At 33.6% G+C, this 26,837-nt stretch overlaps 1 protein-coding gene and 1 pseudogene across 5 annotated transcripts in view; both read left to right on the forward strand.

The window, feature by feature from the left end:
* The window catches only part of TTK (TTK protein kinase), a 42,430-nt gene extending 17,489 nt beyond the window's left edge, over positions 1–24,941 (forward strand). For 4 of the 5 annotated variants that reach the window (XM_016149614.2, XM_016149617.2, XM_016149616.2 and 1 more), the window contains exons 12-22: positions 2,623–2,759; positions 4,128–4,254; positions 6,766–6,855; positions 10,691–10,848; positions 10,979–11,130; positions 12,154–12,278; positions 13,265–13,345; positions 21,219–21,395; positions 22,080–22,164; positions 22,493–22,590; positions 24,439–24,941. In XM_016149614.2, coding sequence (XP_016005100.2) covers positions 2,623–2,759; positions 4,128–4,254; positions 6,766–6,855; positions 10,691–10,848; positions 10,979–11,130; positions 12,154–12,278; positions 13,265–13,345; positions 21,219–21,395; positions 22,080–22,164; positions 22,493–22,590; positions 24,439–24,525 — 1,317 coding nt within the window. In that variant the 3' untranslated portion in view covers positions 24,526–24,941. The remainder of the gene's footprint in view (positions 1–2,622; positions 2,760–4,127; positions 4,255–6,765; positions 6,856–10,690; positions 10,849–10,978; positions 11,131–12,153; positions 12,279–13,264; positions 13,346–21,218; positions 21,396–22,079; positions 22,165–22,492; positions 22,591–24,438) is intronic. The other variant, XM_016149619.2, reaches the window with a different exon arrangement.
* On the forward strand, positions 23,777–23,895 carry LOC118606127 (annotated as a pseudogene).
* Positions 24,942–26,837: the final 1,896 nt, after the last annotated feature.

Below are 26,837 nucleotides of genomic sequence, written 5' to 3' on the forward strand. Positions count from 1 at the left end.
TATTTTTCAAAACAAGATAATTATAGTGAGAAGAGTGGCATTGTTGTACAATTTATTTAATGGTTGGCTTACCAGAAGACTGTATTTCTTGTATCTGCTTTTGTATTCAGGCTGTTTTATTATCATGTGTCTTATAGCCTCAGAAAAACTTCAGTATATACTCAAAAAAGAATGAAAGTGAAAAGGACAAATAATGCCTTAGTATGACTAAGAAAATAGTTTTAACCCCTCAGACCTCCTAAAAGGATCTTGTAGACCACCCTTTCTTTGCTTTATCTGGATTACTCTTTGGGAACCACCGTTCTAAGTAATGAAGTAGATAATAAATATTAAAGGAGGTGAATCCTGACATGTTGAATCGTGGGTCATATTAAGCAGCATCTCTTTTTTCCTTTTGAAACCTGTAATTCAGTAGCATGGTGAGGGAATTTAAAACCATTTATTTGTCATTAGAGAAATGTAACTCAAAACTACGGTGAGATACTACTCCATATCGACTAAGATAGCTGTGATTAGAAAGAGACAATAACAGGTGGTGGTGAAGAAGTGAAACCCTCACACACTGGTGGTGAGAATGTAAAATGGCATAAGATATGTGGAAAATGGAATGGCAGTTCCTCAAAAAGTTAAACAGAGTTACCGTATGATCCAGCAATTCCGATGTTATACTCAAGAAAACTGAAAACATATATCCACAGAAAAACTTGCATATAAGTGTTCATAGCAGCTAATCATAATTGCCAAAAAGTAGAAATAACCCATATATCCATCAGTTAGTTAAACAAAATGTAGTACTCTTTACTACTGATTAAGTGCTATATAAGATAGATAAACCTTGAAAACAGTACGCGGCCTGTCACAAAAGGCCACATATTGTGGGATTCTATTTATAAGAAATGTCCAGAATAGGCAAATCCATAGAGAGAAAGATTAGTGGTTGCCACTAAGACTGGGAGGAGTGGAGAATGGGGGTGAATGGAAACAGATATGGAGTTTCTTCTTAGGATGATGAAAATGGTCTGTAATTTAATAGTGATGATCACACACTCTTGTGAATATATCAAAAACCATTGAATAGTACACGGGAGAAAAAGAAAAAGAGATTAGGCAGTTTCTTGGAGCTGCTCTCTCCAGCAGCCCTCTCAAGTGGAGGTTGTTTTTGTCTCACATCTCACTTGCATTACAGCTATGCTTCTTGTTGCCATATCCAGACCATTTCTTCTCTTGCAAAAGCCCTGCCCTTTTGAGGCTTCTGCCTTCTGAATATACCATCCCATTTCTTGCTCATTGCTATCATCTCTACACATATAATGACTCCTCATCATTCCTTCAAGATATTAGGCTCTGAATCACTTCAATTTACTTCAAACCAACAGCTATCATCTTTTTTTCATGGCTTCTATACCCCTATGTATTGCTGGTCCTATACCTAGCCTCCAAATTCATAACTTTTTTCTTCTTCATAACTATTTCCTTAATTTCAACTTAGCTGCCCTTTCTTATATCCTTAATTATGATCTTTAGAATCTCAAATGCAAATATCTCACTTTATGACTACAATATTTCCACCTTCCTTGCTAAATAATCTTACTATGACAGTTTCTCAATACCATTCTGACCGACTATAGATGAGGAAGTCTTAAATTAAATGGAAAATTTATCCAGGAAAAGAGACAATAGTGACCATGCAGCTGTCTTCAAAAACTTAAAAGAACAGAAATAGAAGTAGAAGGGATTTATCCATTGTGGTTCTCAAGAGCATAACATGGACCAGGAGGTTAAAATTATAATAGAGAAACTGACTTAATCTAAACATCTACGAATCCTTTCTGATAACTAAAGCTGAAATGAACCTCCTTAGACAATAGTAAGTGCTCAGTTACTAATGCCGTTCAGACAAAATTTGATTCTGTATTTGGTCGAGATGCTGTAGAACAGGCGTTGGCAAAGTCTTCTGTAAAAGGTTAATAGGCTTTACAGACCAGATGGTCATTGTTGCAGTTACTCAGCTCTGCCATTATATTATAACATGAAAACAGCCATATGACAGCATGTAAACAAATGAGCATAGCTGTGTCCCAATAAAATTTTATTTACAAAAACTGGTGGCAGGCCAGATTCAGCCTGCACATTGTAATGTGCCTATCCTTCCTATGAGGATGTTCATCAGTGCTTTGGAATTTGTATGAGATAAATTCTACAAACGTTATGTCTCTTATGAAGAAGAACACTAGGTAGGTATTTGTTATTTCAAATTATGCTAACTAATTAGTATTTGGCCATTTTCCCCTTAAACATGTAAGTGGGGAATGTGATTTTATTGTTCAAAGAAAGACTAGTTTTTAGAAGCACAGAGTATTTATTTAGTTTATAAAAATTCAATACTGGTTACAATAGACCTGAGGGGCGAGGACATTAGATCATGTTTTGTTAAACAATACTGTGTGCTTTCCCTCTACTTGTAATCCTTTTGAGCAGAATATTACAGGCTTTAGAATTTAGAAAGAGCAACATTAAAAAGTTATTGAAAGTCTGGAATACATATGTCTACTTATTTTAGCATGCTTTGTATTTCATATTTTTATTATTTTTTCTAGAAGTGATGTTTTTGTTTTGGTTTAGCAGAAACAAACCACTTTTGAGCAACCTGCTTCTTTAGTTTCCAAGCAGTCGCCGCCAATATCAATACCTAAAAGGACTGACCGAAAATCTGTTTGTAAGACACCCAGCAGCAGGGCCTTGGAAGATTACATGAGCTGGTAATTACTTATGGCTCTTAACTTTGTGTAATAGAAATAACATGGACTTTGGGGCCAAATAGATCTTGAGTCGAATCCTGCTCTGTTCCTTTAAAAGTTTTTTGAATTCATACTATTTTTCTCAGCATCATTTTTTTTTTCATCTGTTAAAGGGGAGCGGAAGGTGGCTACAATGTATTTTTAAGGATTGTTGTGAAAGTCTCTGTCATATTGTAATCTGTACCTACAACCTCAATATTCTTAAGTATGCAAAACTTCTTGATAATCATGCATTGCAACATTGATACTTCTCTGTAATTGGGAGAGATTTTAAGGTTACATTCTTAGAGCTACAGGGAAGATATGTTTGTTTTATAGCAAATGAGATATTAATTGAAATGTGATAGTTTCTGAGAGATTGGTTGTACAGGTGACAGTTCTGGGGATGTTCAGAGGTATACATGAATGGTTGGGAATGAGGGATGAGTGAAGAAATTGGATGGTTGGTGCTGATAGGAAACAAGGGATGGTGCAAATGTAAATTAATGATATCCAAAGAAAGGAAATAATGGATGTGACACATATTCTTTAACTAGTGGCTATATTTTTTAACATATTAGAGGATAACATATCTGTGATGCCTTTTGCTTTTCATTTTCATAATGTAATTTTCGATGTTAATTAGAAATGGCCTTACAAGTTGTATAACCTAGTCTCCTACCTACTATATATTACCTCATTTTATTATAGACTATTTTAAAGAATGATTGCTAACTACAATAATGATGTAGTTATTTCTTGTGAAATTAGAGTATTTTTTGTCAACAAATATTTGTAGAACTACTTTATGCCAAGCACCATTCTAGGTACTGAGGAGACAATAGTAAATAAGACAATCAAAGCACAAATGTGAACTGAACAGTGTTAAGCTCAAAGACTAAGTTTTCTGATGTAATTTGGTCTTCATATATCTTTGGCAGGCTGCTGTAGAATATTATTGTTAGAAAGCACTCTTAAAACCTGTGCTCAGCCATAGGGCTTTGCCTTGGATAAGTTCTTATAAAATAACCCCAACTCCATATTTTAAATGCCATCTTATTTATTTAAAATAAGGTGTTTTTTGTTTTGTTTTGTTTTTGTTTGTTTTGTTTTGTTTTGTTTTTGGTCTGGGGACAAAAATTACTTTCAGGAAGAATTCTCCCAAAACAAAATTTCTTGTGTTGGTATATCTAGGATAAATAATTCAGCCATATTATGAAAACTGGGTTGGGTTCTGTTTAACGTGACAGATTTAAGCTTATGTTCACCTTTTAAAATCACACAAAAACTGACTTAGACTCTTGTTTTTAAATTTTTTAATGTTTTAAATTAAAAAACTATCTTTCCTAGTTTTAGAACTCCAGTTGTAAAGAATGACTTTCCACCTGCTTGTCAGTTGTCAACACCTTATAACCAACCTGCCTATTTCCAGCAGCAACAGCAGCAAATACCTGTTACTCCACTTCAAAATTTACAGGTTTGATAAGCTTTATCTATGATGGTACTTGTTAAGGTTTGATCAATTTCAAAGGCTTTATTATTACAGTATCTAGTTGTTAGGAAAAGTCTTTAGAACTTGTCAATTCTTAGTTCCATTAAGCAAAACTCTTTTCTGATAAGGGTACCTCTTGACTTTGAGAGGTTAGTTATTAAGCTAATGAAGTTTTTGTCAATAACTGGGCCAGAGGACCCAGTTTTAATAGCTAGATAAAACTTCTTTTGTAATCAAGATTACTTTTTATTTCATTTAACTAATTAAGCCAGCTGTTAATGAGCAGCCTCATTTCATTGGCTGCTGAATATACAGGTAAATTTTAAAGAAAATCAGAATAGCAAGATGAGATGTTACTAGAATATACTATAAAATTAAAAGATTATAAACAAATATTTTTACTGGTGAAGCGATTGCATTGCCATCTGTAGAAAAGTTAATTTAGACACTCTCCTGACATACTAAAATTAGTTTCTAATAATTATCTGAGAGACAGCTTAAGAATGATAGAAAGGGTGGTCTTTGAAGGGAGGTGTCTGGTCGTGAATCCTGACCTCACTCCTTACCAGCTGTATGATATATAAACATATGTTACACACACATATATGTATCTTAATACAGAACCTAGTACTTAGTAAATAATAAAAATAGCAGCAATTATTTAAATAACAAAACAGCAAGAAAAAAATAACCCATAAGTAATTAATTATACATATCAAGAGATAAGAAAGTTAGATAACAGAAAGTAGAACAGTGGTTACCAGGGGCTAGAGGGAGGGAGGAATGGAGAGTAAATGTTACTGGATATAGTTTCAATATAAGATAATGGAAAGTTTTGGAGATGGATGTTGGTAATGGTTGCACAACAATGTAAATATACTTGATGCCGCTGAATTGTATACTTAAACATGGTTAAAATGGTAAATTTTATGCTATGTATATTTTACCACAATTAAAAAAAATAGAACAAAAAAATTAGCTGACAATAGATTATACTAAGTGTGGGAAGAGGTAATAGTGTTTTTAGGATTGAAGCAGTGTAATAAATTATAAAGGAGAAAGAAAGATGGTCAGGTTTGCTTATACATTGATTCAAAACACGTATATTGGGCTATTACTTGTGTCAGGTTCTGCTTGAGTTGAAATCTAGGTCAGGTCAAACATGTCCAAGTGAAGGGACTAGAAGGCTTCTAGAAGAGGCCGTTGTCAGGAGGATAGATGCTAGAAAGAGGCCAGGGTGTGACTAGAGTTCAAGAAGGGACCCATAGGATCCTACTGGGCCTTTTAAATTTTACCCCAACAGATATGGGACACTGGGACAGGTTAGAGCAGGGAAGTGAACTTAACGTGCATTTCAAAACAGTTACTCTGGTTGACAGTGAGGAGATGGGCTAATGGGAATGTGGGTTGTCTTGTGTAGGAGACCGAACTTCACACTGGTGTTGAATCAGAAATAAGTCAGAGTTATTGCATTCTAAGGACTGTCAGCAGTTAGGAGAAAAGGAAATTAAACTACTTTCTTCCCTCTCAGAAATTTTCCATTTAAGTATGAGGAAGTTCCAAAAAGGAGGAGGTGGGGGGGTAATGAAGAGTCTTGATGAAATTACAACTTAATAAAAGATAACACGTATATCTTTCAAAGCCTAATACTTTTTTATAGAAAACATATTTCATGACTCAACAGTCTTTCAACTCTAGAGGTTAAGGACATCAGAATTCTTATCTTTTACATTATGTAAAAGATTATGTGAGATAGATTCTACCATTTAAGATCTAAAGCAGGACTTACTTAGTTAAATTGAGATTTATTCAGACCTCGTTTCAACTTGGTTAATCAGGCTAATCAGGTACTCTTTGTGTTTTCACCTTCGTTATCAGCTCAGAATATGTCCTCTCATTCCATTCCATCTGTTCAAAGCTTTTATAGGTCCACAGAGAGCTCTAGCATAAGGGAAGGGAAGAAAGGGAACATATAGTAGTAGATCAGTTGAAAGTCTGCTGAGGAAATGCGATAGTTCAAATTGAGCAACTTGTTGAACATCACCCGGCAAAAAGGGAGCATCGCTGAAATTTGCATTTGTCAGGTTGACTCTGGAGCTCTTAGCACCTTAGCTCATTGTTTTTCTCTAATGTAATGGTAAATGAGAAAAATTGTGTGTTATATATATGCAAATATTCAAGTAAAGAGGTTTGTGTAAGACAAAGATAAAGATGAAAAGTGATAGCTTAAGAATTTGTATGTTGAACATTAACCCCCCCCCCCGCCCCAATTCTTCTATTTATGTATTTATATTAACTAAAGGCAAGTTAGAGGGAGAGACCTTAGAAGTTTGTCTGCATATTAATTTAATAAGTTTATTTCTTTGACTAAAATATGTAAATTCCCTTTTTAAAATAAAATTATAACTAATATCTAACTAAAATTTAAGATAATTTCAAAATGGGAAGCATTTCATCTTATTTGACCCTTTGAATCTTTATGTCTTAATTATTTAGATTTCAGTGTCCTCTTCAAATGAATGCATTTTAGTGAAAGGAAGAATTTATTCCATTTTGAAGCAGATAGGAAGTGGAGGTTCAAGTAAGGTAAGTATCTTAAATATTTAAGAAACAAATGAAAATATCTTAAACTTTACTTTCTTTGGCTTTTTACCTTTTTGGTCTCTTTCTTAACTTTTACGGAGCTATATTATTGCCCTTGAACCAAAAAAATCAATCTCATCCCCTGCTCCATTTCCTCTCCCCGATCATGACGTATCTCTTAGGCCCATCTCTTAATTCTAATTCTTTGTTCTTCCCTCTAATGTTCTTTCCCCAAATTTCTTCTCTAAATAACATTAACATTGACAGCTATGTTATTATCACAAATCTTCCCGAAAGTCAGGATCATGATATAAATAATATACTTAGGTTGTTTAATATGACTAGTTAATCAGCAAGTTTTTTGACTAACGGATAATGTTTTGAGTTTTTCATTTCAAAAACAGTTTAATAACATGAATTTCTGGAATTAGAATAGATCATTTCCTAAATTCATATGAGTTCTGATTTTATGTGGTTCTAATTCTATGAGTGAAAGGTATCTCAAAAGAGTTGTCTAAACTTACTACCATCAGTTCTTCTCATTATCTTCACTTAAATCCACTTGTCAGATTTTTTACCTTCATCATTCACTAAAATAATTATCAAGATTGCTAATAAGCTCTACGTTTTTGCCAAATCTAATTCTTAGCTTTGATTTTGGGTTACTTGGCATTCAGGATACTTGATTATTCTTTTCTCATGGAAACTTTCTTTTTCCACATGACGTGTCTCAGTTTTCCTCCTCTCCAACTAACTGTTCCTTTTTAGTCTTCCTCATGTCCCTGATCTCAATGGTGCAATGCCTCAGAGCTCAGTCCTTGAGCTCTTTTCTTCTCTCTCTCAATTCACTTGTTCTCTTGGTGTTCTTATTCAGTTCATGGTTTTAGATACTAGGTATATGCTGACAATTCCTAAACATATTTCCAGCTCAGACCTTTCCCTTGAATTTCAAACTGGTATGTCCACTTTGCTCAGCATCTTTTCTCAGATATCTGCTAGATATTTGAATCTTAATATGTCCCAAAGATAGCTCTTGCTCCATAGGCTTTCCCATTTTAGTAAACTACAGCTTCATTCTTCTAATTGCTGGGCCAAAAACCTGGAGAAATCATTGAGTCTGCTTACTCTCACACATATATCCAGCCAATCAGCAGATCTTGTTGGTTCTACCTCAAAGTAAATCCAGAATCTGCCTATTTCTTACCACCTCCACTATTATCACTTTGGCCCAGGCAACTATCATCTTTTCACCTGGATTATTACAATAGCCTTTTAACCAGTCTCATTGACTCAGGCCTTATTTTCCTGGTCTATTTTAACACGAGTCAGTTTTCCTTCACATATCCTCGTGTCTTTGCTCAAGTATCTTCTCAATCAGGCCTTCCTCACTCTCTTTAAAACCATATCTCCCACTTCCCATCACTCATGGGCTCCATTCCCCTCTCCTGCTTTTTCTCTAGCTCATCTTCTAACGTGCTCTGTAATTTACCTCCTTGGTTTGTTGCTTGTATCCCCCTCAATTGAATACAGGTCCCATCATCATATGGATGTTTGTCTGATTTGCTCAGTGATGTTTGTTCTGTTATCTGTACCAGTGTCTAAAGCATAAGGGAGACTGAAGTATTTATCGAATGAATGAACTGTTTCTCCTCAGCTCTTTTGCTATTATAAGTTAAGGATGAGATATGAAATGAAGCCTGTTAGGTTTATTTTAAATTTTACTGTTAATTTTCTAAGCCGGCTAAGACTATCTTGTTAACTCATTATGAATAAGGTATGTACGTTACCATAAATAGCAAGTTTTCAATAATATTAGTTTCTTTTCTGTATGTATTTCCTTTATTCTTTCCTTTGCCTCAAATTTTAGGAATGAGAATAATGGGATAATGCAACTGATTTTTATCAATATATTTGAATTACCTGATTTAGTTGCTTTAATAGAAATTCTTTGGTTAATATTATTAGTTATTTAGCTATATTTTAATAGTGTCAAGGAAAGGTATTTATTTAGTGGCATATCTTCAGAGGATGTAGAATAATCTTAACAGTGTTTAGGCATTTTTTCTTTGGAGTATAATAAAGATGTATAAGAGTATAATAAGCTTATTTAAGTCAAGAACCAAGCAATAAAGCCATGACCAGCTCATATTGACTTAATGTGATTAAATTATTGTTATTCATTTACGATGGAGTTGGAAAAATCAACATGCCTTGGGGGAAAAAAACATACTTGGGGGAAACTAACACTGTTTATTTTCTTTCTAGAGAGTAGGCAGTGACCAACTTACGCTGTGTTAAGAGTATTTAGAAAGGTCATGGGGCATTCATAGAGATGGCCAAGACACTGGCCTTAGTAGTTCTTTTATTAACTTCTCATAAAAACTGACAAATTATAATTGACACTTTCTCTGTGAAATGGAAATAAGGGCTACCTAATCCAGCTCATTAGTTACTGTGACAAGAGTTTTGTCAGAGCAGAGATAATAGAGTAAAAGCATACAAATGCAAAAAGTTGATTTGAAAGTTTTTATTTGTTCAAATTTTTTGATATCTTATTATATAGTTTTAATATCCTGCAAATCTTTGTGATATACCTGAAAATTTAAATATGTTTTAAAATGTCCACTGTATTATGTCCTAATTGTCTTTAATGGTGGTAGCTATCATTTGCTACACTCCGAATACATCATCTCAGTCATCCTTCCAAACCTGTATGGTAGGTACTAAACCACATATTTATTGTGTTAAAACAGAATGGTAGATATCTCAATTCTTAGAGATTTGTAAGGCTGTTTACCTTATACAAAATGCTATTTTAAAATTATTTTTATCTATCTCCTTGCTATTTTCCACCGACTCTTGACCTATCATTGTTTTATGCCCCTCCCCCTTTAATTTGCTGTATGTGTAAATAAACCTAGTAATACTTTGTTTTGTGTTTAAAATTTTTAAAGTAACTAAGCTGTACCTGACAACCTGATAGGTTCTCCTTATTAGTGCAGTTGCAATGCATGAACCTTATATACACTAGCATTTTTCTCATTTTCGTCAGCATCTGCCAGGTCGTCAAGGTTAAATGACTTTTAAATAAATGTTGTTTACTTCAACATGTTAAAGGGATAAATGAGTCTAATTTTCCTTGCTTGCACTGGCATTTTGTGTTTGAATTCTTGCCCCATCCCTTTTGCTTTTTTTTGCTAAAGATTTAGACACATTAGCAGTGTCTTCTACTTTTCAAAATGTATAATCACCATTATCAATATTGCTTAGAAGTTGTCTGTCATTATAGCTGGAATAATTTGACCTGGATCTCAGAGATCTGACAGCGTGCTTACAGGATCTGGTTCCTATAAAACTGACATTGAAAATTAGACCTAATCTACTTTTCACAACTAAGTATACTGATAGCTTACAATTAGTGCATATTTTTAAGTATTCTCTATTTACCACATGAATGAAATTGTCGACTCCAGGCACAATGGGAAAAACACTAACTGAAATAAATTGACTGTTTATTACAGCTTTTAGTCTTCCTTAAGATTTCTGAATGTCTTTTTCTTTAGTTTATTTCCCTAGATAAGGCATCCAACAGAACATATATGAAATTTATATTATCTTATATGTTAATATAGAGACTTTTTAGGGTTTATGCCTTTGAGCTACTGAATGCCCATTGTCATAGGTAGCTGAGAATGCACTATTACTCTAAAATGTTTTTTTCTTCTATACTCAAAATAAGCCCAGACAATTATGCATATCAGTATTCCTTAACTTGTTTTAATAAATTTAGTATTGTGTTAATATGATTCTAAACTTTTCCCTTTGTTCTACCATGTAGGTATTTCAGGTATTGAATGAAAAGAAACAGATACATGCTATAAAGTATGTGAACTTAGAAGAAGCAGATAATCAAACAATTGAGAGTTACCGGAATGAAATCGCTTATTTGAATAAACTACAACAGCACAGTGATAAGATCATTCGACTTTATGATTAGTGAGAATTTTTTTTTAATTTAAAAGAAAACTTTTGGGGGGTATAATTCTTCTGATAAATACCTAATAAGTCTTAATAGTATAACCTAACCATTTATTATTTTGTTGTTTTTATTTGTTGGTAATGACAGTGAAATCACAGACCAGTACATCTACATGGTAATGGAGTGTGGAAATATTGATCTTAATAGTTGGCTTAAAAAGAAAAAATCCGTTAATCCATGGGAACGCAAGAGTTACTGGAAAAATATGTTGGAGGCAGTTTACACAATTCATCAACATGGTATTTTAAAATCTCTATTATGTAAAGTTAAAATATTCAATAATAGTGTCATCTTAGAGAAATGTACCTACAATTTTAAGATATTGGTTATTGTCACCTTTAGACTAAATAAACTAAATATTTGGAAATTTATTTAAAGATGAAGGAACAAAATCATTTCTTTAAAGCACTGTTAACCAGAAAATATAGAGCATGAATTCGAGTTCCATATCTGTAAATACAAAATGTATCTTTATCAATAATAATGCAGTCCATAATCTTAAATCTCCGAATACTTGGATTATAGTAGATCTGAGACTTTGGGGTTCAGGCATCCTAAAAATCTAAGATATTTCACTCATTCTAGTTGTTTTATATCAAGTGCCTTATGTGGGAGTTGGTTTTTATTTTTATTTATTTATTTTTTAACTATTAAGTTTTACCTTTTGGCTTGATTTTTTACTTTACTATGACTTGGTTTCTTTTAGGCTTCTCCGCCTTTGTTTTATCCTTTTCTAATAACTATTAACCTGGATAATTGTAATTTGTCTCCTCATGTCTCCCTTCCTATAAGTTCAAAGAATTCACCAGTGATGAAGATAAGGCTATAAGAATGGAGGTGTCAGGAACATGAGGGGTCACCATCTGGCAGTATAATTTACAATGCTCTCTAGTGGGTGGTGAATCACATGGTTAAGTATAAACTCTGAAGCCAGCTGCCTAGGTTCATCTCATGACACTGTCACCTAGGCCCTGCGACACTGAACAAATGACTTAAAATCTTTGCCTTAGTACCTCACCTAAAAATGGGGATAATAGTACTTACCTCAACATTGGTATAAAAATTAAGTGATTCAATACAAGCAACAAACTTAGAATAGTGCCTGGCGCATAGCAGGTGCTGTATATTTGTAGACCGTATCAAAAGTGAATATTTAATTTGATTGACTAATTAAAGGAATCAGTTTGGCGAGTAGATTGTGAATTTTTTTGTATTTACAGTGTTTTACATTGTCTAATATTATAATGGATTTTTATTTTTAGGCATTGTTCACAGTGATCTGAAACCTGCTAACTTTCTGATAGTTGATGGAATGCTAAAGCTAATTGATTTTGGTATCGCAAACCAAATGCAACCAGATACAACAAGTATTGTTAAAGACTCTCAGGTGAGACTTAATGAATGGTTGCTTACCACACAGTAGAGTTTAATTTCTTTTCACCTGTGAAGTATTATTTTGCTAATGGGGATTTTATCTTTACCTACCTCATTAAATGACTTGAAACCTTTTTTATAAGAATGGGTACTTTAACTACAGAAACAAATCAAAACCATGACTAATACAAATTTGTATAGATAGTCAAGATCCAGTAGAAATATATCCAGCAATTCTGAATAATTGTTTTATAGCTGAGGTAGAGAAGCAGTAATACCTGTCTTGGAAATCATCTTGGTCATTCATTATCTAAAATTCACCCAAAACTTGATCTCAGAGATTTTCCAGTAGCAGCCAAAGAGGGAATTGCAGTTACATGTTTTGTATTATTCATAAGGTAAGATTATTTCAGTCTTCCAGAGAAGTAAGGCTTTTCCTATCAATTACACTTGGAAAAAAAAATTCTTAAGTGGGCTTTCATATTCAAAGCACTATAATAAAGAGTGTGCTGAATTTTAGAATAAAATAATGCATTTAAAATTGGCATCATCCTACTGTGAAAACTTGCATCCCATCTCAGTTCAGACATGGGCACAGGAATATTTGGAGAAAAGGTAGATTGTTGGTTGGCTGGTTGATTTTTAAAAAGCATTGTGAGTCTATTCCAACACAAGAATGAGCGATTGATTGATTCTTTCATAATTTATTTATGTTAATATAATTCTAGCCTGGACAGTTTTATGGTAGTTGCCTACCATAACCACAGAAAAAACTGATCATTCTGAAGGGAGTCACTTTGCTGATTATGAGCCCAATTTATTTTGCTGGAGTTATGAAGAAATTTATGTCTTAATATTGCTGTCATTTGAGTTTTTCAGATATATTACTGAAACGTGTAGTTACCTAAGTTTCCAAAACTCCGGCATTTGTGTTTTTACAAATCTAAAGCAGAATGAAGTATTTTCATTGATTTGTGTTTTCTGTGATTTGGCATACAGGTTGGTACAGTTAATTATATGCCACCAGAAGCAATCAAAGATATGTCTTCCTCAAGAGAGAATGGAAAATCCAAATCAAAGGTACTATAAAGGTTATTTACATCCCATTTATCTTGTATCAATAAGGGTATGTTCTATTCTCTGAATAAACTTAACAGATAACGGAAAGTTATTTTAAGTTTTAAAACTTATTAGGCCATTACAGAAGTTGTCATAGTATTTAATTTCACCCTTCTTCATTGGTTTGAGATTGTTCTTTAATGTTATGCTTTTAATATGGCAATACCTCACAATGTGCTCCTACAAGAAATGCACCTAGATATTTCTTGAGTTTTAAAATTAAAGAAAAAAAATTAGGACTAAATTAGTTCTGATTTGGACACCTTAAATAATGTAGAATTGATAACCTTTGAAGTCTTGTTTTAGTTCCTCTGTGATTCATACATTTTATTTCTTACCATTTTTTCACTTGTGGAGTCTACATTTCCAAGTACAACTCTAGAATATACTTTTTCCTGGACTGCCATTGGCTACTTCCCACTTACCTTATTTCATCATCTCAGTGAGGTTTGTGTTAGTTAGCCTCATTAGTGCCTCTTGGACCTCTTTTGCCTGTAATAATGCCTCCAGCTCCCAAGCTAATCCTTTCTCCATTGCACTGTAACCAAGTGGATACAAGCACACATTGTTGTCCAAGGACGGCGTTCAAGTCATAGATCTTGCCTCTTCATTAACTGTTTGCAACTTGCCTAGATTCTTTATCGGTAAATTAATTTACAAACAGTATTTGTTTTAAAAGTAATTAAGGTATAAGTGAGAAAGAATATAATAGTACATTGTCCAGCTCATAATAATTGCTGAATAAATGTGCTTTTATTTACTAAGTATATTTTCCTAGAAATGGTGGCTGCTAAAAACCTTTTCAAATAACTGCCAAATAGTCTCTCATAAAATTATTTTTATATCTGTTTAGCTTCCCTTTTTCTTCTCAGACTTAGATTTGTTGCCCTCTTATTTTCTTTTACTTGATTTGACTTGCCATGCTTTTGTTAATTTTAAAGTAAAAGGTCTTGATTTTATTTATTAGTTCTATTTTCATAGAATTAATTCTCTAATTAGCTTCTGCTTTTATCTTTATTCCCTTTAGGTTTTCTTTTCCTAGCTTCTGGATTTAAATAATTGCTAATTTAATTTTAGTATTCTTATAATTAAAATATTAGTGCTGAATTTTACGGAGTTTTACTTTAGCTTCTACTTAAAGGTTTTCCTGTAATATTTCTTACTTTCATTAATTCCTATAATTTGTAATTTCAGTTTTAAAATTGTTTCTTTTTTTACATTAAAATAAGATTTATTTTAAGTTGCATGTATGGTTTAGATTTTTTTCAGTTGTCACCTCAGTTCTTTTTTATTTATTTATTTTAAATTAGTAATTATTACCTTTATTTACTTATTTACTTTTCTACCTCGCACCTTCTCCTTCCCTCTCCCCTCTGGTAACCACTAGTCTATTGTCCATGTCCATGAGTCTGTTTGTTTGTCCTGTTCTTTTGTTGCTTTTAGGTTTATATCCCACACATAAGTGATATGTGATTTTCAACTTTTTCTGTCTGGGTTATTTTGCTTGGCATGATTATCTCGAGGTCCATCCATGTTGTCGCAAAGGGCAGTATTTTCATCTCTTCTTATGGCTGAGTAGTATTCCATTGTATATATGTACCATAGCTTCTTTAGCCAATCGTCTATCGTAGGACACTTTGGTTGATTCCATGTCCTGGCCACTGAATAATGCTGCTGTGAACATTGGTGTGCAAATAGCTTTTTGAATATGAGTTTTCAAGTCTTTGAGGTAAATGCCCAGTAGAGGGATTGATGGATCATATGCTAGGTCAATTCTTAGTTTTTTGAGGAATCTCCATACTGTTTTCCATAGTGGCTGTACCAACTTGCAGTCCCACCAGCAGTGTATGAGGGTTCCTTTTTCTCCACATCCTCTCCAACATTTGTTATTACTTGTCCTGTTGAGTATAGCAGTTCTAACAGGTGTGAGATGGTACCTCATTGTGGTTTTGATTTGCATTTCCCTAATAGCTAGCAATGTTGAGCTCTTTTCATGTATTTGTTGGCCATTGTATGTTCTCTAGGGAGAAGTGTTTGTTCAGGTCCATTTCTCAATTTTTGATCGGATCGTTTGTTTTTTTGTTATTATTGAGTTGTGTGATTTCTTTGTATATTTTGGATAGTAGGCCTTTATCAGAGGCATTGCTTGCAAATATATTTTCCCATTTGGATGGTTGTCTCTACCTTGTTGACGGGTCTTTTGCTGAGCAGATGTAGTCCTTTTAGTTTGATGTAGTCCCATTCATTTATTTTTGCGTTTATTTCCCCTGCCTTTGAGGTCCAATTCATAAAATCCTCTTTAAGTCCAAGGTCCTTGAGTTTAGATCCTATGTTTTCTTCTATGCATTTTATTATTTCAGGTCTTATATTCAGGTCTTTAATCCATTTTGAGTTAATTTTGGTGTGTGGTGATAGACAACAGTCTAGTTTCATTCTTTTGCAGGTGGCTTTCCAGCTTTCCCAGCACCATTTATGGAAGAGGCTTTCCTTTCTTCACTGTATGTTTTTGGCTTTTTTGTCAAAAATTATTTGCCCATATAAATATGGGTTTACTTCTGGACTCTCAATTCTGTTCCACTGGTCCATGTGTCTGTTTTGCTGCCATTTTGATTACTGTCACTTTGTAGTATAATTTGAAGTCGGGCAGTGATGCCTCCAGCCTCGTTCTATTTTCTCAGGATGGCTTTGGCAATTCGGGGTCTTTTGTGCTTCCATACAAATCTGATGACTTTTTGTTCTATTTTTTTAAAAAATGCTGATGGGATTTTGATGGGGACTGCATTAAATCTGTGTAATGCTTTAGGTAATATGGTCATTTTAATTAACTATGTTGATTCTTCCAATCCATGAACATGGAATATCTTTCCATTTCTTTGTATCTTCTTCAATTTCTTTTAATAGTGTCTTATAGTTTTCATTATATAGGTCCTTCATGTTTCATTAAATTTATTCCTAGGTATTTTATTCTTTTTATTGCAATTGCGAAAGGAATTATTTTTTCCACTTTTTCTGACACTTTGTTATTAAGAGTATGGGAATGCTATTAATTTTTGAATGTTGATTTTGTATCCAGATACTTTACTATATTTGCTTATTGTTTCTAGTAGTGTTGTTGTGGAGTCTTAAGGATTTTCTATATAGAGAATCTTGTCATCTGCAAATAGTGATACTTTGACTTATTCATTTCCTATTTGGATGCCGTTTATCTCTTTCTCTTGTCTGATTGCACTCGCCAGGACTTCCAATTATGTGTTGAATAAGAGTGGCGATATTGCCTTATTCCTAATCTTAGAGAGAAGGTTTTTAGTTTTTCACCATTAAGTATAATGTTGACTGAGGGTTTATCATAGATGTTAAGGTACTTTTTCTTCTATACCGATTTTGTTAAGTGTTTTGATCATAAATGGATGCTGTATCTTGTTGAAGTCTTTTTCTGCATATATTGATAGGATCCTATAGTTCTTATTTTTTAATTTGTTTATGTGATATATCACATTAATGATTTGTGAATGTCAAACCATCCCTGTGCCCCTGGGATGAAGCCCACTTGATCGTGGTGTATAATCTTTTGAATATGTTGCTGTATTCGGTTTGCTACTATCTTGTTGAGTGTTTTTGCATTTGTGTTCATGAGCGATAATAGTCTGGAGTTTTCTTGTTTTGTATTATCCTTACCAGGCTTTGGTATCAGAGTAATACTGGCCTCATAAAATGATTTGGGAAGTATTGCCTCCTCTTCTATTTTTTTGGAAGAGTTTGAGGAGAATAGGTATTAAATCTTCTTTGAATGTTTGGTAGAATTCACTGGTGAAGCCATCTGGTCCTGGACTTTTGCTTTTTTGGTAGGTTTTTAATGATAGTTTCAATTTCCATACTACTGATCAGTCTATTTAGATTTTCCAGTTCTTCTTGATTTAGTCTAGGAAGATTGTATTTTTCTAAGTACTGGTCCATTTCTTCTAGGTTATTAAATTTGGTGTTATATACTTTTACATAGTATTCTTGTATGATCCTCTGTATTTCTGCAATGTCAGTTGTAATTTCCCTTCTTTCATCCCTGATTTTGTCTATTTGTATCCTTTCTCTTTTTTCTTTAGTGAGTCTAGCCAGGGGTTGGTCAATTTTATTAAATTTCTCAAAGAACCAGCTCTTTGTTGCATTTATTTTTTCTATTTTTTTGTTTTCAATTTCATTTATTTCTGCTCTAATTTTGATGATTTCTTTCTTTCTGCTGACTTGAGGCTTCATTTGTTCTTTCATTTCTAGTTTTTTAAGATGAAGCGTTAGGTGGTTTATTTGAGCTCATTCTTGTTTTTGGAGATAGGCCTGTAATGATATGAACTCTCCTCTTATGACCACTTTTGCTGTGTCCCAAAAGTTTTGATATGTTGTACTATCATTATCATTCGTTTCTATGTATCTCTTGATCTCTCTTTTTATTTCTTACCTGACCCGGTTATTTTTTAGTAGCATGTTGTTTAATCCTCATGTATTTGTGATTCTTCCTGATTTCTTATTGCAGTTGATCTCTAGTTTCAGAACATTATGATCAGAGAATATGGTTGGTATAATTTCAACCCTCTTATATTTGTTGAGGCTATTACTGTGTCCCTGTATGTGGTCAGTTTTTGAAAATATTCCATGTGCACTAGAGAAGAATGTGTAAGCAGCTGTTCAGGGATGGAAGGCTCTGTAAATTTCATTTTATGTTCAGTTGATCTAATGTGTCATTTAAAGATGTTATTTCCTTATTGATTTTCTGTTTGGATGATCTGTCCATTATCTGACAGTGGGGTGTTTAGGTCCGCTACTACGATAGTGTTTTGGTCTGTTTCTTCCTTTACTTCTGATAGTAATTTCTTTACATATTTCGGGGCTCCTTGATTGGGAGCATAGATATTATAAGTATTATATCTTCTTGATGCATGATTCCCTTTATCATTATGAAGTGTCCCTCAGTATCTTTCTTTCTATACCTTTTTTATTTTGACATGTATTTCATCTGATATTGGTATTGCTGCTCTCGCTTTTCTCTGAATGCCATTTGCTTGAAATATCATTTTCCATTCTTTCACTTTGAGTCTATCTTTGTCTTTGGAGCTGATCTGTGTCTCCTGGAGGCAGCATATGGTTGGGGTTCTTTTGATCCATTCTGTAACTCTGCCTTTTTATTGGTGAGTTCAGTCCATTTACATTTAGGGTGATTATTGAAATATGAGGTCTTCTTGTAGCCATTTTATCTTTCGCTTTCTGGGAGCTCGGTGTTTTCATTGCTTCCTTGTCCTTGTGTTTCTGTTTTCTTTATTTTGGTAGGCTTTTGTGGGGGTTGCCTCTGGTTCTTGTTTTATGTTATATACTTCAGTTCTGAATCTTTGGTGTGTAGTTATCATGACTATGTAAAGGATAGTTATATATATATAGTCCATTTTCTTCTATACTTGCCTTATTTCCATTCTCCTTTACAAATATGAATCTTTGATTCCTCCCTTTTTCAGTCAGTCATTGTTAACTTAATTTGTCTTTATGTGTGCTAAACGATCATTACTATCTTATTATAACAATTCACTTCTTATTATTTAAGCTTATAATGCCCTCTTCTTAGTAAGGGTTGCACTCCTCTGCTTCTACTTGCCTGATAGTTATTTTATTCCTAATTATGTATTTTTTTGTTGTTGTGATTTTGTTTTAGGTGAGGTGACCCCTTTCAGTGTTGCCTGTAGTGCAGGGCTCGTGGTGGAGAATTCCCTCAATTTTTGGATGTTTGGAAAGGTCTTCATTTGTCCTTCATATCTAAAGAAGAGCTTACCTGGATATATTATTCTAGGGTGGTAGTTCCTTTCACTTAATAGTTTAAATATTTCATTCCATTTCTTTCTGGCTTGTAAGGTTTCTGCTGAGAAGTCCAAGGATAATCTAATGGGTTTTCCTTTGTAACTTACCCTTTTCTTCTCCCTGGCTGCCTTGAGAATTCTGTCTTTATCGTTAATGTTTCATAACTTTAATACGATGTGTCTTGGTGAAGGCCTTTTTGGGTTGAGATAATTGGGTGTTCTGTTGACTTCTTGAATTCCAAGCTCCAGCTCATTCCTTAGATTTGGGAAATTCTCATCCAATATTTGTCTGAAAATGCTTTCTCGTCCCTGCTCCTTTCTTTGCCTTCAATAGTGCCATTATTCTAATGCTTACTCTCTTAATGGTATCTGCTCGTTCTTATATTTTTCTTTCATTATTTTTCATTCTTCGGTTTCTCTCTCCTTTCTTCTGATTTATTTCTAGATTTCTATCTTCAATATCACTTATCCTTTCCTCCATTTGTGGATTCTATTTCCCAAGCTTGCTGTTTCATTTTTCAACTCTTGCAGTGTTTTTTGTTTGTTTGTTTGTTTGTTTTAGCTCCAGAAGATCTATTCTGTTCTTTTTGAGGGTTTCAATCTCCTTGCTCTGCTAATCTAGTTTTTTTTAATTCCTGAAATTGTCAATATGACTCATTTCAGAAATTCCTGAGTTTTTCCAGAAAGAAGTACCATCCTGCAGTCTCTGTCATTTAAGTTGCATGTTTCTATGTCTATAAGCTTATTTTTTGGAGATTTTTCTCTTTCTTTCTGAGATGCCTTGACACCTTGGTTGTTCATGGTGTTTAATGGACTATTTATCCACCTGGGCATTAATGGAAGTGTATTCTGCTGTTTTTTCCAGAAAGAAGGTTTATTATATAAAGTTCTCTCTTTAGCTTGTTGCAAAGAAGGCCCTTTTCTTTTGGTCTAAGCCTCTTGGATCCCTGCTTTATATAAAGCCTTAAAAATGCCTTAAAAAAAATTTTTTTTGTAGTTATTTAATCACGCTCGCTGCCCTCAGTTTCATTCTCCCCTGTCAGTGTAAACGACAGTCTCGGCAGCATTTGCTCAGATTCCCCTGGGGCTCGTGGTGATCAGTCTTGGACAGTATGGGGAGAGGAGCCCTCTGAATTGGGCGTTGTGGGCTGAGCTCAGCCTCAGTTTTGCAACTGGAGCCAGTAAAAATCAACTTTTGTTCCTCTGCAGTTCCATCCCGCTTCTCTGCTTTCTGCCCTTTTGACTGGGCCCTGCTGCCCACCACTGGGGGAGCTCACTGCACCCTCACCCCTCATCCTTCTCCTGCAGGGAGCTCTGGAGGCTGCAAGAGGCAGTTTCTTTATTTCTCCCAGTCCAACGCCGGACACCAGGGTTCTGACCTGTGGTACCTCTTATGAGCAGATCCCACACTCAGATGTGCTGGTGTGCAGTTTGGGTGTTTTTTGTTGAGTTTTAGATGTTCAGCTTATTGTTGTTTCAGATTCAAGGGGAGAGATCTGGGGACGTCTCTCACTCCGCCATGTTTTCTTCCGCAAAGTAATTGCTTGTGTTCTTGGGTTTAAAATAGCTCAACTGAAATAACCTTTTAAGAATTTATATGTACTTTTGTACTATAAATTTATATAAAAATGTATTGTAATCTAATAACTTTGGGGAAAACAAGTTAATTTAATTTGCAGTTGTATTTTTTTAGTTTTGTATTTTTCAAGCTGACAAGAATGTAATACTTTGCTTTCGTTGAAATATTTTAATTATGAGTTGAAAGATTTAAAGCGAAATATCTCTTGATAAAATATGTTAAAAACTTGAAAAAGATGGTTTGTCATGTAAACATAATCCGGTAGTTGCACATTCATTGAGGTTTAGTTATGATTTTAAATATTAGGGTTTGTACATATATATATATATGTTTGTGTATATATAATATTCTTACATTTAATTTTATATTAAAATATGACAACTTTTGTTTCCTTTTTTTTTTTTTTTTTTTTTTTGCAACTTAGATAAGCCCCAAAAGTGATGTTTGGTCCTTAGGATGCATTTTGTACTATATGACTTATGGGAAAACACCATTTCAGCATATAATTAATCAGATTTCCAAATTACATGCTATAATTGACCCTAATCATGAAATCAAATTTCCTGATATTCCAGAGAGAGATCTTCAAGATGTGTTAAAGGTAATGTTAATAGTATATGGATATAGAGAAACAGTATATAATATACAGTTGACCTTTAAACAACTCAGAGGTTAGGAGCACTCCAACACAGTCAAAAATCTGCATATAAGTTTAGACTCTCCCCAAATTTAACTTTTAATAGCCTGCTGTTGACTGAAAACCTTAATGATAACGTAACTGTCAATAAACACGTTTTGTATGTTATATATATTATATGCTGTATCCTTAAAGTAAAATAAGCTAGAGAAAAAAAAATGTTACTAAGAAAATCATAAGGAAGAGAAAATACATTTACAGTTTTTATTGACAAATATCTGGATATAAGTGGACCACATAGTTCAAACACATGTTGTTCAAAGGTCAACTGTACATAAAATTGTTTGCTTAAAAGAAATATAGCTGAAATGATTAGAATAATGTTACTGGCTTAGCTATAACTAACTGGTCCGTTGAAAGGAATTGCTTATTGAATTAGCTTTTTAAGGCATGTTAAGTTCACTTTGAACGTATTAGTCTTAAAATACATAGTTAGGGATTTTGCAAAAATGACATGAAATAACCTCATTTCTGAGTAGGCTATCTAGAAAGCAACTTCTGTAATACAATGCAATCTGAAAGAGTGATTTATCAATATTATATAAGAAAACTTGATTTGTTTTAAAAAATTAATCTTGATTTTTATAGCATTGTTTAATAAGGGACCCTAAACAGAGGATATCCATTCCCGAGCTTCTGGAGCATCCATACGTTCAAATTCAAACTCACCCAGGTACTTCTTTAAAAATCATTTTATTACCAGATCACTAATATAAACAGACCTTTATAACAATAAGAAACATTCTGAATTGGCTGCTTTTTGCAAGACTGCCTTCTTCCTTAAGGAAGTTCCTTTTATGCTAAATACTAAAATAAATGAAATTGCCTTTTTTTTTTTTTTTACTTGCTAGCATATATTTTTACTTATCCTAGATAAGAGGCTGTGATCAGTGATAAATTACAAAAAATGCTAATTATTGTGCTAATAGAATGTGTATTGGTATATGAAGTTATAGTTTTCATACTGGTACCAGTGTGTTAACTATTATAATTTTTTATAGGTAACCAGATGGCTAAAGGAACTTCTGAAGAAATGAAACATGTTCTGGGCCAACTTGTTGGTCTTAATTCTCCTAACTCCATTTTGAAAGCTGCTAAAGTAAGCATTTCTATTGCTTACCTAAATTCATTTTAATTGTTGTGTGTAGTTTAGTAAGTTAGACACTTAAAACAGGTAATTCAAAGAAAAGTTGGTCATATCATCAGGTCAGCTATGAACTATATATCTACATTTAGATACTTAACATGTGCTTTTTGACAAATATAGATTTATGTGATTTACATTATTATTGTGCAGATGGCACAATCGAAAGTAGATGAACATATAAAGTGCATTCAGAAGATCGCACTTTTTGTCAGGTCTCAACTGGAATAAAGTTAACAAGAAATCTGTCTTTTAAATCAATACCATTTTTAGCACAGCTTTTGAATTCATGTCCTCCAGCCAAATTTTTTTCTTGAACCATCTTGGAGGGTAAAGTGGGTAAAGAAGATTAAATATATGGTAGCTGAAGAAAACTGGACTTCGGGTGATAAACAGATGTCAAATTATAATGTACACCTGAAAATTATCTAATTATATTAACCAATGTTATTCCAATAAACTTAATTTTTAAAAAGTTTTTTTAAAAAAGCATCTTAGAGGAATCACAGTATTTGTCAATGTAATAATTTCTGCAAAGCTAAATGTAGCTCAGTACATTGTTCTCAAAGCAAATGTCTCAAACTTGTCAGCCTCCCAATGCCGTTTTATATCTATACCAAAATTTTTAAATCTCACTGCCACCAGACACCTAGTCATTTCCATTACCTTATGTGTGCTATTGACTAACTTGTTTAGTTGCTAAGCAGTTACTAATTATGTATTTCAGTTGTAACATTATTATAAAATTAAGGGAAGTTTTAGCTCTTTGGGTATGGGAAAAGCCAGTCTAAGATGTCAAGAACTTGGACACATTTCTGGAGGAACTAACCAACCATTCACTATTTTGATTCATATAATATATGGAAAATTTTCCTAAATTTTCTCAAGTTTTCCTGATGGCCAAATCAATGGCTTTAGGAATTAAATTGGACAATATTTGCTTTGTAATTTTACTCTATGTTTTATATCTCCATATTTTAAATTTCTGCCACTGTGTTAGTTTGAAGGCTTTTAAAATAAAATTGAGGTGGATTATCATAACCTTTATCACTAAGATTATGTATCCCTTGATGGCAAAGATGTCATCTTCATAAATTAGATGTTGGCTTAGCCTTAAATTTTTTTTCAAATCTAGAGTTTAGTCTACGGCCATGCTTCCCTGAACAAGCCTGATCCCATCTGATCTTGGATGCTAAGCAGGGTCAGGCCTGGTTTGTACTTGGATGGGAGACCAACTAGGAAGACCCGGTGCTGTAGGCGTAAAAAATATAAAAAATAAATAAGGGATTGTAAGCTGACAAGGTCCTTGAAATCTGTGAGGTCGACCAAGGGTTGCCTGGCCTTAAAAAAAAATAAAAAATAGATTTTGAAATAGCTAATTATACTTATTAATATAACAATTTGTATGATTTTTTAAAATTTCTTCTATTCTTTAGTTTAAATGTCATTGGAATGTATATTTCCTGACAGGTGTATTTTACAGTATAGGAATTTAAGGCTGGCTTTATTCAAGAAAAAGTAAGGGAGATCAAGAAGGCTTTGAAGATAAGTACATACATATGCTTTATTAATAGCATGTTAAGAGCATTTCTCTTACAGAAAGATTGAGCTGCCTCTCATGATAGCTGATTTCTAGGCCAGGCTAGGTGTTAAAATTCTTAATTATTTACAACAGTTTGTAAAATGACTTCCGAATTATAAGAACAAGAGAGAGATGTATTACACATTAAAATATGTGGTTATCCTTATTAATCTGATAACATTGAATTTTAAAAGTTACAAAACATGTGTTTTTAATTTCAGACTTTATATGAGCATTATAGTAGTGACGAAAGTCATGATTCCTCTTCATCATCCAAGACTTTTGAAAAAAAATGGGAAAAAAAATGATTCGCAACTACTCAGAAGCTGTCAAACATCACCTGTAAAATATGTTGGATTGTTACACTCCTGATCATGTGGACATCTGCTCTTGAAGACAACTTCACTCTGAAATGTTACTGGCAAAAAGTTCAGTGGATTATCCTCAAAAGAAAATTGTAAAAATAATAACCACTAATGACACTATATATTAAACTGTAGAATTTTTTTGTCTTATGCTTTTCTGTAAATCTAACCTAACTGATATCATTTCACACTTGGAGCCATGGGTGAACAACTGAAATATATTCTGAAAAACTATGTAAATAAAGTTTTGTAGCATAAAATGATAACAAAATTTCAAAGCTGTAAAATGATTTTCTTCAAACAAATGTATTAGTGTGGTAGCAAAATTCTTAATTAATAAAACTTGGGTTAAGGGAAGACATAAGAGTGGACTTTTAGTAAATGAATGTTGGCAGGGTTAGGGAGTGGGGGAAAGAATTCCAAAGGTTTAAATCCTAAAATAGATTTTCTAATTGCTTTAGCACTGAGATAGTTCAGAATCTTAGGGCTGCACTTGACTCTTCTAATTCTCCCTTTTGATTCTTCATAATATCTATTGTTTTTGACGTTTAGAATATCATTCTGGATTCTGTGGTGTAAATTGTATAGGACGCCCTTTTTATGACTTGCTTGTTAATGGGTAAATTACAAATGTGATCCCAGAGTCTCTGGAATTGAATCAGGTAGGTTAAATATATCATCACATAGTATCCCTCCTCCCCCTTTTTTAAAATATATTTTAATATTTTTTTTAGAGCAGTTTTTGGTTCACAGCAGAATTGAGGGGAAGGTACATTGATTTCCTAACCCCTGCCCCTATTCATGTATAGCCTCCTCCATTATCAACATTCCTCAACCAGAGGTGCATTTCTTACAATTAATGAACCTGCATTGACATACTATAACAATCACCTGAAGTCTGTAGTATACATAACAGTTCATTTTTGATGGTGTACATTTTATGGGTGTAGACAAATGTTATAATAACATATCCAACATTATGCTAATATCGGGGTATTTCTACAGTCCTAAAAATTCTCTATTCCATCTGTTCATCCTTTCCCTATCCCCCAGTGCCTGGCAGTCACTGATCTTTTTATTGTCTCCATAGTTTTGCCTTTTCCAGGATGTTATATACAGTTGACCCTTGACCAACACACATTTGAACTGTGTGGGTCCACTTATTCGTGGATTTTTTTCAATAAATACTTGTACCGGGGTTGGGAATCTGCAGATTTGGAGTGTCGACTGTATGCACTGATCTACACCATTTTATATAGGAGACTTGAGCATCCATGGTTTTTAGTATCCCTGCAGAGAGGAGCCAGTCGCCCTCAGATCCTGAGAGACAACTAAGTTTTTGGAGAGTCAAAAGATATGTGAATTGACGACAGGGGTTGGTGCTGCTAACCACTGCACTGTTCAAGGATCAGCTATCGTTAGAATTATATAGTTCATAGCATTTTCAGGTTGGCTTTATTTACTTAGATATATGCATTTAAGGTTCTTCTATGTCTTTTTATGGCTTGACAGCTCATTTCTCTTTAGCACCTGATAATCTCTTGTATGAATGTACACAGTTTATCCATTCACCTAATGAACTTTCATCTTGATTGGTTCTAAATTTTGGCAATTATGAATCAAGCTGCTAAAAACATCTCTGCGTAGTTTTTTGTGTAGACATAAGTCTCTAACCCCTTTGGTCAAATACCAAGGAATATGACTGGTGGATCATATACTAAAAGTATATTTAGTTTTGTAAGAAACTGCCAACCTGTCTTCCAAAGTGGCTGTACCATTTTGCATTCCCTCCAGCCAGGAATGAGTTCCTATTGCTCTAAACTGTCTTAAGCACTGGGTGTTGTCAGTGTTCCTGATTTTGGCCATTCTATCAAGTATGTGGTGGTATCTCATTCTTTTAATTTGCACTTTGTTAATGGCTTGATGTGAAGCGGCTTTCATGTGCTTGCTTGCCATCTGATATCTTCTTTGGTGTGATTTCTGTTAAGGTCTTTGGCTCATTTTTTAAATTGGGTTGTTCAGATTAAGTTTTAAGAGCTCTTTGTGTATGTGGCTTGTCTTATTTCCTTGACATTGCTTTTGCAGAGCAGAAGTTTTTAAAATAGTCTAGCTCGTCAATTATTTTTTCATGGATTGTACCTTTGGTGTTGTATCTAAAAAGGCATCCTGTACCCAAGGTCATCTAGGTTTCTCCTATGTTATCTACTAGGAGTTTTACAGTTTACCTTTAGGCGTGTGATCTGTGAGTTAATTTT

Source organism: Rousettus aegyptiacus, unplaced genomic scaffold (genome assembly GCF_014176215.1).
Source record: "Rousettus aegyptiacus isolate mRouAeg1 unplaced genomic scaffold, mRouAeg1.p scaffold_m13_p_1, whole genome shotgun sequence".
Classification (NCBI taxonomy): Eukaryota; Metazoa; Chordata; class Mammalia; order Chiroptera; family Pteropodidae; genus Rousettus; species Rousettus aegyptiacus.